We start from the raw sequence: 12,524 nt of genomic DNA, 5'->3' as shown, positions 1-12,524 counted from the left end.
CTCTACCTGTGTATATGGGGTTAGACTTAAGTTTTTTTAAAAACAAAATCACACTTTAATTTCATAGAACACAAGAAAACCTTACAAACAGCACCACAGTTACAAACCTACCTATTATTCTTTAGCTTTCATGATCAAAGTCCAAAAAACATTCACACTTTAACACACTACACAAAACATTAGGAACACCTGCTCTTCCCATTACATTCCGACTAGGCGAACGCTATGATCCCTTATTGATGTCATCTGTGTCTATGAAGTGGAGGAGACAGGTTAAAGGAGGATTTCTTAAGCCTTGAGACAATTCAGACATGGATTGTGTATATGTGCCATTCAGAGGGTGAATGGGCAAGACAAAATATTTAAATGCCTTTGAACAGGACGTGGTAGTAGGCACTCCGATTTGAGTGTGTCAAGAACTGCAACACTGCTGGGTTTTTTACACAACAGTTTGTGTGTATCAATAATGGTCCACCACTCAAAGGACATCCAACTTGGGAAGTGTTGGAAGCATCGGAGTCAACATGGGCCAGTATCACCGTGGAGCGCTTTCAACACCTTGTAGTCCATGCCCCGGCGAACTGAGGCTGTACAGAGGGCAAAAGGGGGTGCAACTCAATATCAGGAGGTGTTCCTAATATTTTGTACACTCGGGGTATAATACCAGCATTCATACATACAAGTACTGAAATAGCTTTCAAGCACACGTTTCTATAATAGCTTTCCACTATAGCGATGTAGCGTTCTACTGTATAGCACTATGGGATGAAACTCCCACCCTGGTACAGCTAGCTAATCAATGTGCCAGACAGATGATCAATAACACTATTGACATACAGTAACCTGCTCTGTTACAGCATTTGCCTTTGGCCATATATAGTTTAACCATTGTGGTTTCTACCAGAACCATGTTGACTCTCTAAGAAAAACATCACACAGTTCCACAGCAGCCATGTTAGCATCTCCGCAGACGACAGCACCTTCTGTAATAGTATCACATATAGGCATGTTCCACTCTATTGCCTATATAGTGCACTACTTTTGATCAGAGTGCACTAAAGTAGTGCACTACGTAGGGATTAGGGTGCCAGTTGGGATGCTGATAATGAGTGGAGAAGGGTCAGAGGGTCTGTACTATGACAGGGTAGAGCAGAGACAGGTGTTCAGCTCCTCTGATAGGTAGTTTGTGCATGGTGTAGTAGTGGATGACCTCTGGTACAGAGGAGAATGGAGGACTGTTCTCTCCCAGGACGTAACGACTCTCTGAACTCCGAGTGAACTTCATATGCATGAAGCCCTGACAACTCCTGAAAGAGAGAGGAGAGAGAAAAAGAGAGAGCAGCGTTACAAGAGCACCTCCACCCAGCTGCCCACTGCACTGATGCTAGGTAACACGCTCACCACTTATAAATCAACAATAATTGACCATTTCAATAAGCATTTCTAAACGGCTGGCCATGCCTTCCTCCTGGCTACTCCTACCCCGGCCAACAGCTCCGCCTCCCCCGCAGCTACTCGCCCGAACCTCCCCAGCTTCTCCTTCACCCAAATCCAGATCGCAAATGTTCTGAATGAGCTGCAAAACCTGGACCCATACAAATCAGCTGGGCTAGACAATCTGGACCCTCTATTTCTAAAACTATCCGCCGCCATTGTTGCAACCCCCATTACCAGCCTGTTCAACCTCTCATATCGTCTGAAATCCCTAAAGATTGGAAAGCTGCCGCAGTCATCCCCCTTTTCAAAGGGGGTGACACCATAGACTGTTACAGACCTATATCCATCCTGCTCTGCCTTTATAAAGTCTTCGAAAGCCAAGTTAATAAACAGATCACTGACCATTTCGAATCCCACCGTACCTTCTCCGCTGTGTGCAATCCAGCTTCCGAGCCAGTCACGGGTGCACCTCAGCCACACTCAAGGTACTAAACGATATCATAACCGCCATCGAGAAAAGACAGTACTGTGCAGCAGTCTTCATCGACCTGGCCAAGGCCTTCGACTCTGTCAATCACCTTATTCTTATCGGCAGACTTGGATTTTCTAATGACTGCCTCGCCTGGTTCACCAACTACTTTGCAGACAGAGTTCAGTGTGTCAAATCGGAGGGCATGTTGTCCGGACCTCTGGCAGTCTCTATGGGGGTGCCACAGGGTTCAATTCTCAGGCTGACTCTTTTCTCTGTATACATCAATGATGTCGCTCTTGCTGCGGGCGATTCCCTGATCCACCTCTACGCAGACGACACCATTCTGTATACTTCTGGCCCTTCCTTGGACACTGTGCCAACTAACCTCCAAACGAGCTTCAATGCCATACAACACTCTTTCCGTGGCCTCCAACTACTCTTAAACTCTAGTAAAACTAAATGTATGCTTTTCAACCGCTCGCTGCCCGCACCCGCCCGCTGCCCGCCCGCCCGACCAGCATCACCACCCTGGACGGTTCCGACCTAGAATATGTGGACAACTATAAATACCTAGGTGTCTGGCGAGACTGTAAACTCTCCTTCCAGACTCATATTAAACATCTCCAATCCAAAATCAAATCTAGAATAGTCTTTCTATTTCGCAACAAAGCCTCCTTCACTCACGCCGCCAAACTTACCCTTATAAAACTGACTATCCTACCGATCCTCGACTTCGGCGATGTCATCTACAAAATAGCTTCCAACACTCTACTCAGCAAACTGGATGCAGTCTATCACAGTGCCATCTGTTTTGTTACCAAATCACCTTATACCACTGCGACCTGTATGCTCTAGTCGGCCAGCCCTCGCTACATATTCATCGCCTGGCTCCAGGTCATCTATAAGTCTATGCTAGGTAAAGCTCCACCTTATCTCAGTTCACTGGTCACGATAACACCCACCCGTAGCACACGTTCCAGCAGATATATCTCACTGATCATCCCCAAAGCCAACACCTCATTTGGCCGCCTTTCCTTCCAGATATCTGCTGCCAGTGACTGGAACGAATTGCCCAAAAAAATAAATAAATAAATAAACAAATTTGCTGAAGTTGACCTTTGATTTCCCTCACCAACTTTAAACATCAACTATCTGAGCAGCTAACCGATCGCTGCAGCTGTACATAGTCCATCTGTAAATAGCCCACCCACCCAATCTACCTACCTCATCCCCATACTGTTTTTATTTTATTTACTTTTCTGCTTTACTTGCACATCATCTGCTCATTTATCACTCCAGTGTTAATCTGCTAAATTGTAATTATTCACTACTATGGCCTATTTATTGCATTTACATTTACATTTACATTTACGTCATTTAGCAGACGCTCTTATCCAGAGCGACTTACAAATTGGTGCATTCACCTATTGCCTACCTCCTCATGCCTTTTGCACACACTGTATATAGACTTTATTTTTTCTACTGTGTCATTGACTTGTTTATTGTTTACTCCATGTGTAACTCTGTTGTTGTCTGTGTCACACTGCTTTGCTTTATCTTGGCCAGGCCGCAGTTGCAAATGAGAACTTGTTCTCAACTAGGATACCCGGTTAAATAAAAGGTGAAATTAAAAATAAATAAAAAAACCTTAACACCTTATTAGGGCCTAGATAAATATGGAAAACCCATGGAAAACCCATTTACGATGATGTGATTGGCATAATGTAGAACATCAGGAAGGCTTCCTGAGTGGTCCAGTGGTCTAAGGCACTAGAGATCCTGGGTCAAGTCCAGGCTCTGTCGCAGCCGGCCGCGCCCGGACCCATGGGGCGGCGCACAATTGGCCCAGCATCGTCCGTTTTAGGGGAGGGTTTGGCCGGCCGTCCTTGTCCCATCGCGCATTAGCGACTCCTGTGGCGGGCCAGGCACAATGCAAGCTGACATGGTCGCCAGGTGTTTCTTCCGACACATTGGTGTGGCTGGCTTCCGGGTTTAGCGGGCGTTGTGTCAAGAAGCAGTGCGACTTGGCTGGGTTGTGTTTCGGGGGACGCACGGCTCTCGATCTTCGCCTCTCCCGAGTCCGTACGGGAGTTGCAGCGATGGGACAAGACTAACTACCAATTGGATACCACAAAATTGTGGAGAAAAACAAACTAACAAAAAAAATAACACCAGGAGAATGAGAGAGGGAGAGTGTGTAAAGGTACCTGAGGGAGAGAGAGTAGTCTTGTGGGCAGGTCTGGCTCTTCCTCACCAGGTAGGAACTCTCTTTGCACAACGTCAGTAGAGTCTCTGCCTCCGCACGACTCACAGCACCGTGGTACCACCTGCAAGGGGGACATATTACCGTGTCACGCATAGCAAGGGACACAATTGTCACACACGGCCAGGGGGAGCTTCTTAAATTATACTGAGAGTCAGCGGTTGAGGGGAGGAACTTACACCTGTCTCTCCAGGGGCAGGCAGGGGTCCACTCTCTCACCCAGGATAGGGGGGGTGTCACCAGGCCTCCGAAGGTTGGCTGCACCCCCTGGGGCTGTGGGGCTGGTCCTGGGTAGTTTGGCCTGGTCTGACTGGCCTAACGACTTCTCCCACTCCGCCCCCTCAAACTTCACTACAAATGGAGAGTTTTATTAGCCAACTACTTAAATAGCTGGGCAACAGGTAGTCTAGTGGTTAAGAGATTTGAGCCAGTTACCGAAAGGTCGCTGGTTCGAATCCCGGCACAGACTAGGTGAAAAATGTGCCCTTGAGCAAGGCACTGAAATCTGATTGGTCCTGTAAATCTCTCTGGATAAGAGTGTCGGCTACGTAGAATGTATGCACACATGACTGTAAGTCGCTTTGGATAAAAGCGTCTGCTAAATGGCATATATTATTATTATTTATTATTAAAATGTAAAACTGCAGCATCTACTGAGTGCCTCCTACACCAGAATAGAGCATAGCACTGGTCTACTTGCTAGAACTTTAGAGATTATGTATTTTAGAGCCCAACAATTCAGTGATGCTTTCCTCTATTAGATATCTACCTGCTAGAGCTTTGGAGATGTTGTCCTTCTTCCATTCCCAGGGCTGGTCGTACTCCTCTGCTGGTCTCTCATCGTCCTGGGGCAGCCTGCTCTCTCTGACCTCTCTCTGGAAGAGGAAGAGGAGAGGATGTAGGAGGATGATGAAATCAAAACAGAGAAGAATAAGAAGAAGATTGTTACCGGTTCGTCCCTGAGGAACTCTCTCCCCTGCTGCGGTGGCGCTTCCCGGTGGCGATGTCGAGTCCTCTCATCGTAGGGGTCATCATAGAGTTGATCTCCGATCCCAACCCTTCCACTGCCCACTCCTGGTCGGCCCCGCTCTGGGCCCTGCTGGAGCTCTACACACACAATCAATTAATTAACTGTGAGTCTATGCATCTCAGTAGTATGTCAGTCATTTTAGACAGCCAGGCGTGAAGTCCAATCAATCAATCAATCAAATTTTATTTATATAGCCCTTCGTACATCAGCTGATATCTCAAAGTGCTGTACAGAAACCCAGCCTAAAACCCCAAACAGCAAGCAATGCAGGTGTAGAAACACGGTGTTTTGTGTTTTGCTTTGTATGTATGATAACGTGTGTTTGGTATGATATGGACAGAGTGTTGAAAAGGACATTTAGATTTTAAAACCATCAAATGTGTGACACACGGCCACAATGTGTGGGTGTGTAGGCAACAGCTAAAAGTAACCAACCTGTGATGACCCTCTGGGCTTCAAAGGGTTCCATGTAGCTGCTGCTGTCCCCTGGACGGAGACTGAACCCTAGGATCGGGTTAGGGCTGAAGGCTACCAGGGTAGGACTGGTGATGGGGCTGAGGCCCAAGGAAAGGTGTGGGCTGGGGTTAGGCTCCCAATCTGCTCTAAGCCGTGGAACTGGTCTGGCATCAAACGGGTCCGAGTAGACAGTGTCGGAGTCCCCTACTGCTGCAGGAGCAGAGGGAAGCACCTAAAGAGAGTGATGGAGGGTGGGTGGGATAGTGAGAAAATAACATGAAAGAGGGAGATCAACAATAAAAACAACAACTGTCATGCCATACCGGTTCCTGGTGGATGGTGACGGGGCTCAGGGGGATCTTACTGCGACTGAACTCCTGAGAATCCACCTTGATCAGCCTGTGTTTGGGAGACACCACCTTCACCTGGAATACATTATAACAACCTTTAAAGACCTGTAATAACATGGTCATAACACCTGTAAAGCCAAGTGTTTGATACTGTTAAATCCAACCCATTCCAGCAATTACATTGAGCCAGTCCTCCTATATCTCTGCCAACCAGCCTCCTCTGCTGTAATAACAGCAGAAGATATAACATTTCCCACCTCTGCATCGTTGGGAAGGACAGAAGCGAAGGCAGGAAATGCATGCAGGCTTACTGTCCCCCTGCAGCCACCATTTTGTGGTTTCTCTGCGCTCTGGTAGGGGTCTTCAAAGTCCAGGTCTTTCTGGGCTCTGTAGGCCCTCAGGATCGCACTCTCTGTGTAGTCAGGACGCGGAAGCTGGGGGCCGTCTCGACGGCTGCCGAAGTTCAGGTAGTCCTTTAACCACTTTGCCATGGGTCTGAGGGAAGGAGAATAAATCAGAATATTACATTGTATCTAACAAACACTGTCAACACTTCCAATAATGTGTTTACCGTGACAATGGAATAAGTAAAAACAACACACAGGCATTCAGTGGATGCTCATCAAACTGGGTGTGAGAGGGAATATGGGAATAAAACACTGGGTCTGGCAGTCAGTCATTGGACAATGTAAGTGATCAGGGTAGGTCAGACAATTTATCTAAGAGGAATATTAACGTTCTAATGTAACTAATGACATAACTTGATTGGTATGGGGGCAGTGGACATGGACAGGAAAAACTCGGGGCCCTAGTTGTTTAAAGGCCCATATATATATAACATATTGAGCAAAAGAAAGGACTCTTTCAATCACACTAGCTACCTATGTATCCTTTGCTTTGTGACAGGAGGATCGGAGCTAGATAAAGCTAGGCTAAAGTTTTGACTTAGCTGAGCGAGGTCTCCAGTGCCCTTAATGTAACTTGACTGGAAGCCATGAGAGAACTTGATTGAACACTAGACGGGCTGCGGCGTTCTGGATGAGTTGTAGGGTTTAATGGGGGCAGGGACATGTGAGGCAGGATGAACCTCAGGAACGGGCCACCGCCTTGATGTTAGTTGAGAAGTTGTTAAGGTTCTTAGCGCTCTGGGAGGAGGACACAATGGATGTCAATGGCGAGATCATCAAACAGTCCTTCCCCGGGAGGAAGAGCACGTGAGGTTGATAGCCAGACATGCAGAGATGCGATTCGCCACCTGGTCATCAGAAGGGGGAAAGGAGAAGATTAATTGTGTGAGGAGACAGATTCTCGCCACGCCATAGGAGCGAGTCAGGGTCTGCATAGCAATGAGCTTTGGTAGGAGAGACCATGTGAGGCACGTTCAAGAGTTTCGGAGGGATTACTGGTCTGTAGGTCTCCGGAAATGCCAAGTGATATATATATAACATAGAGGGAGAACAGAGAAAGGACTCTTTCAATCACTCGGACTAGCTACCTATTTCCTTTGCTTTTGACAAGAAGGCTATATGATTCTGGAGAAGAGAGGAGGGGATAGGGTTTCACAAGACGCGAGATTTCATCTGGAGAGAGAGGAGAAAGAGGTCAGAATAGGGCAGTGTGAGCAGGCGGTGTTGTTTGACTTAGCAAACGAGGAGATGTCGTCGATCTTCTTTTCTGAGGAGAAAGAGCTTCCTAGGGTTAGAGGCAGATGCTTGGAATGCATTCATCAAACTAACGTTTGAGAGAGTAGTAACTGGATACGTTATCTGGTTATATATACGCTAATGCGAATATTCATTCATGCATTCATCAAACTAACGTTTGAGAGAGTAGTAACTGTTTGTTATCTGGTTACATATAGCACTGTATTTCCATATTTTTATATTTACAAGAAGGCTATATTTCGTTTGAATCTGGAATGCGACTGACAAGCTACTCAGTCATGGATATAACGTTACCTACTACGAATGTTTGGCTATAATCAGCTGATGTTAGCTAGCTAACGTTAGTCATGTTTGGTGCAACATTGAAGACATAACGTTAACTAGCTAACGTTGGCTATGTAGCTTATATTTGCATAATATAAAAACGATACTTACGTTTTGATGGAAATCGTGGCCGTCAGCCAATTACGTATTTAATTGTGTGTCCACCCCCATGAATTCACAGAAATGTCATTGTAGCTTGCTAACGTTAGCTTCCCTCGGCTGGAGCTGAAGAAAACAAGTTTGCCTGCCACCAACGTAAATTAACTACGCTACGTCAGTCAGTTTAAAACAAAGATTAAATGCATTTTGTAGAATATTATTTCAGTTAGCAAGCTAGCTAGCTAGTTGGCTAAAGCTAACTAATTCGACTATTTTAGTCCGAAATGGTTAGCTAGCTACAAGAAAGTATTATTCGGTGGGGTTTAACGGCGGTTGGCATCCAATATTAATGGCCCATTACCGCCACCAAATGGACTGGAGTATAAATCCATTATACTTCGTAATACAAAAAAAAAAGTATTGCCAACCCTTCACTCATTAAAAAAAGCCACCACTCCATTCCACTATTTCGAACCTATCTGATCCTATACCAGGCAGAGGGTCTGGGAGGACGGGACACCGTCCTGCTTTAAAATCTTGTAAACCCAAGTACTTCTCTGCAGCTGCCATCACAACACCTATTTTCTGTGATTTTACAATCTATTCCTGCAGGATAGTTGACAGCAATAGCAATAAACACTAAAAAGCCAACCTTCCTGAAGCACACTTCATTCGTAGGCCTATCACTCTGTACTGGCAACATTCTACTACTCACCTGGAGCCTCTAGGATCCCTTACCCTTGACACATCTTCCTCTACTTTCTTCACTGCCTCTCTGGCACTGGAGACTTCTGATCCCCAGGAACATGAGCACCCCTACAGTTAGCCTATTATTGGACTAAAGGAGCCTAACATTACTCATTAGTCCAAGGACCTTAAATGTTCTGTTTAATTGGTGAATTGGCTCTGGAAGCCAAAACAGACAAATACTCCATCTAAATGTGAATCGATTCTCATTTGCAGTATTGTTCTAGAAACATAAATACTTCTACTTTCATATCACATCAAAATAATATCACAAATGCAAAATATACACTTACTGTCCACTGTTTTACCAGTTAGATTAGATTTTTTTTTTGTCACATGCACAGAGTCGCATTTGTAATTGCAGGGTACAGTGAAATGCTCACTTTTGTGTCTAAGTATACAGACGAGGCATACAAAGATATGTCAATTGGTATGTTATGCAGATCACATTTACCATCCTCCTCCCTTACTTCTTCAAATATCCCATAGGCCTCTACATTATGGACAAGGTATGTATATGAAAAGCATTATCAAAAGTTTTTATTGAGCATATTCTTATAGCCTACATATTCTTACCTCTGTTGATTGATATCCATTGAATTGTGTCCATTTTCTGTTTTAGAAAGATTTGCACAAATATGTAAAGATAGATGGTATCATGATAAAACAATATCAATTTAGATCATTCTAGGGACAAACCTCACCTAAAAATGTAGGAAATCTTTAAAAATTCTCAGTTATGTACCTGTCTTTTCAAATCGAAATGTTTCAGTTGGGCAGTTAGGTTGCTGCAATAACCCCCACCAACAAAGGAGGTTCCACCATGAACCCGACCTCCTATGGGGTTCTTGGAAGAACCTATTGGGGGCCATTTTGAGTTCCAAGAACCCTAAGGTTCTTCTAAGAACTGAGGATCTTAAAAGAACCCTTGTTGAACCCCTAATTTTTATAGTGTAGGCCGTATTTGTACTGTTTAACCATACAATTGTCCCCGGTCACATTGCCGTGTTTAAAAGCAGTATCTTTAACACAGTTGCAGCGGACAGTATTTTTCAGTGAAAACACATTTGTGGCGTTTGTCTTCTGTTGACACACAGGTGTTCGGAGACACAAATAGCTAATTGGCACAGGTAGTCCACTCTGTCATATGTCTGTTTTCCGTAAACAAGAGCTGTAACATGGAAATATGGCCATGTGGGAATCTTAACCCTAGCACTATAAAGTTGTATCAATTAAAACTCTTGTTTTTTATATGAAAGACAAGGTCCTTATGCTTCTAAAACCATACATGTGTTAATGTTCAGACCGAGCTTTGTAATTCTTAACAAAACTCCCCCCTACAGAAGACTCCTTCGTCTAATGACTCGTATGTGTAATGGAACTGATAGTCATGACCAAGGCTACCCTACAGTTAACACATACTGCTGATGCTACAAAGTCATTTGTCCCATGCCCTCCTGCACACTTCTCACATATGGGAATCTCCCTTCTACACTGCTGCAACATGACCATAAGCTTGGCACCTGAAACACCGTAGTGGGTTCGGCACAAAAGCTCTTACGGGATAAGTGATATAGCCTAACATGATTTTTGTCAGGTAACGACTCAGAATTAAAACTCAAAAGGACAGACAGCGACTCTTCTGTTTCACCATGCTCGCCATCGGGTCTGCGTTGCACCAAATGGCAGGCATCACAGACACCGGGAATCATCTATTTCAGTTGCTCCACCTCCACCCTTACCCCAGTAATCACTCCTTTCAACGGCACCCTGTTTCTGAGAGCAAAGCAAGTAACAGGTCTTGTCCTCAGCTCCGTCTGGGTGGAGAAAACACAAAAAAAGAACCACAAGTCCACTTCAGGTTACCTTCACTGATTCAACCCAATTCCATTTTCACCCAACCAGAAACCACATATTGGGCAGCCAAAAGGCAAGGGTCCACTTTCTCCAAAAATGTCACTCCTACTGGATCTGAATCATCTTTATCATGACAATCAGTGTGAGGCAAGGGCTCAGAGATCTTCACCACATAGTGACATCTGAGCGAATCTGAGAATGAATGGCCAACATTTCAGATTTTTTTTACTGACAAAAAAACAAAAACTTTGGCTTTTATTTATACTATTTAACACAGGCTGTCTTTGAATGTTTTGGCTAAATGTATATATTTTATTCTATTCACTTAAAAAAAAGTGTTTTTTAGCAATAAACAAAAACTCCACCTACAGGGCACGTGCCAGCCTGCCAGGAGAGATCAGCAGCTCAAATAAAGAACATGCCAAACCCCTTTCGGAAACGTACCCTACCACACCGGCAGATGATCATGTTGATCAGGCATCGAGTGTCATCTTTCATTCCAAACGCATTAGTAGCCAGCAATACATTTGAACCGCCCTAACCACATCTGTTTCAACAGAGCCACGACACTATGCAAGCGTGTCACAATGAATGTGCAGGCAGAGAGTTGACATGCTGTACAGGGAGACAGGGGCCAAATCTCCTTTTCCATGCCAGATGAGGTGGAAGAGAACACCTGAATGTTCTAGTTCCCCAGGACAAGTGGGGAGTATGACTGTGTGAGAGAGCAGTTTTTTTTGTTGTCGTTTCCATTGTTACAATCACTTGATTGTTGAGTCAAGTACACACCAGTGCCTGTTCAGTAGCCAATTTAGTGTGATTTAAAAAATATATATATTTTTATTTCACCTTTATTTAACCAGATAGGCTAGTTGAGAACAAGTTCTCATTTGTAACTGCAACCTGGCCAAGATAAAGCATAGCAGTGTGAGCAGACAACACAGAGTTACACATGGAGTAAACAAAGTCAATAACACAGTAGAAAAGGGGGGGGAGTCTATATACAATGTGTGCAAAATGCATGAGGTAGGCAAATAATTACAATTTTGCAGATTAACACTGGAGTGATAAATGATCAGATGGTCATGTACAGGTAGAGATATTGGTGTGCAAAAGAGCAGAAAAGTAAATAAATAAAAACAGTATGGGGATGAGGTAGGTGAAAATGAGTGGGCTATTTACCAATAGACTATGTACAGCTGCAGCAATCGGTAAGCTGCTCAGATAGCTGATGTTTGAAGTTGGTGAGGGAGATAAAAGTCTCCGGCTTCAGCAATTTTTGCAGTTCGTTCCAGTCACAGGCAGCAGAGTACTGGAACGAAAGGCGGCCAAATGAGATGTTGGCTTTAGGGATGATCAGTGAGATACACCTGCTGGAGCGCGTGCTACGGATGAGTGTTGCCATCGTGACCAGTGAACTGAGATAAGGCGGAGCTTTACCTAGCATGGACTTGTAGATGACCTGGAGCCAGTGGGTCTGGCGATGAATATGTAGCGAGGGCCAGCCGACTAGAGCATACAAGTCGCAGTGGTGGGTAGTATAAGGTGCTTTGGTGACAAAACAGATTGTTGGAAGCAATTTTGTAGATGACATCGCCGAAGTCGAGGATCGGTAGGATAGTCAGTTTTACTAGGGTAAGCTTGGCGGCGTGAGTGAAGGAGGCTTTGTTGCGGAATAGAAAGCAGACTCTTGATTTGATTTTCGATTGGAGATGTTTGATATGAGTCTGGAAGGAGAGTTTGCAGTCTAGCCAGACACCTAGGTACTTATAGATGTCCACATATTCAAGGTCGGAACCATCCAGGTGGTGATGCTAGTCGGGCG

The 12,524-nt window shown here is 44.7% G+C and overlaps 1 protein-coding gene across 3 annotated transcripts; it reads right to left on the bottom strand.

Annotated features, from left to right (window-relative positions):
• Positions 1–40: 40 nt before the first annotated feature.
• Positions 41–8,942, bottom strand: LOC124008569 (SH2 domain-containing adapter protein F-like). Of its 3 annotated transcripts, none has more exons than XM_046319944.1 (9): positions 8,811–8,942; positions 6,266–6,503; positions 5,982–6,083; positions 5,638–5,890; positions 5,122–5,279; positions 4,942–5,047; positions 4,352–4,523; positions 4,117–4,236; positions 41–1,307 (listed from the first exon to the last, which is right to left on the bottom strand). In XM_046319944.1, exons 2-9 carry the CDS (start codon positions 6,497–6,499, stop codon positions 1,121–1,123), a joined length of 1,332 nt encoding a protein of 443 aa, XP_046175900.1. In that variant the 5' UTR covers positions 6,500–6,503; positions 8,811–8,942; the 3' UTR covers positions 41–1,120. The 3 variants fall into 3 exon arrangements, with proteins under 3 accessions (XP_046175900.1, XP_046175899.1, XP_046175901.1); XM_046319943.1 differs by lacking the exon at positions 8,811–8,942 and adding an exon at positions 8,108–8,355; XM_046319945.1 differs by lacking the exon at positions 8,811–8,942 and adding an exon at positions 8,108–8,355 and having other exon boundaries at positions 6,320–6,503.
• Between the last annotated feature and the right edge of the window lie 3,582 nt (positions 8,943–12,524).

The sequence above is a fragment of the Oncorhynchus gorbuscha genome, linkage group LG21, assembly GCF_021184085.1.
Source record: "Oncorhynchus gorbuscha isolate QuinsamMale2020 ecotype Even-year linkage group LG21, OgorEven_v1.0, whole genome shotgun sequence".
Classification (NCBI taxonomy): Eukaryota; Metazoa; Chordata; class Actinopteri; order Salmoniformes; family Salmonidae; genus Oncorhynchus; species Oncorhynchus gorbuscha.
Note: the sequence above shows the minus strand (reverse complement) of the source record. Positions and strands in the feature narration are given on the sequence as shown.

Bases quoted from the DNA above. Each gene is read 5' to 3' on its own strand.
- LOC124008569 (XM_046319944.1), bottom strand. From the start codon at position 6,499: ATGGCAAAGTGGTTAAAGGACTACCTGAACTTCGGCAGCCGTCGAGAC. The intron at 5,280-5,637 runs GTTGGTTACTTT...TTGTGTGTGTAG, and splicing joins AGCCCAGAGGGTCATCACAG to AGCTCCAGCAGGGCCCAGAG. The intron at 1,308-4,116 runs GTACCTTTACAC...TCTCTCTTTCAG, and splicing joins GACTACTCTCTCTCCCTCAG to GAGTTGTCAGGGCTTCATGC.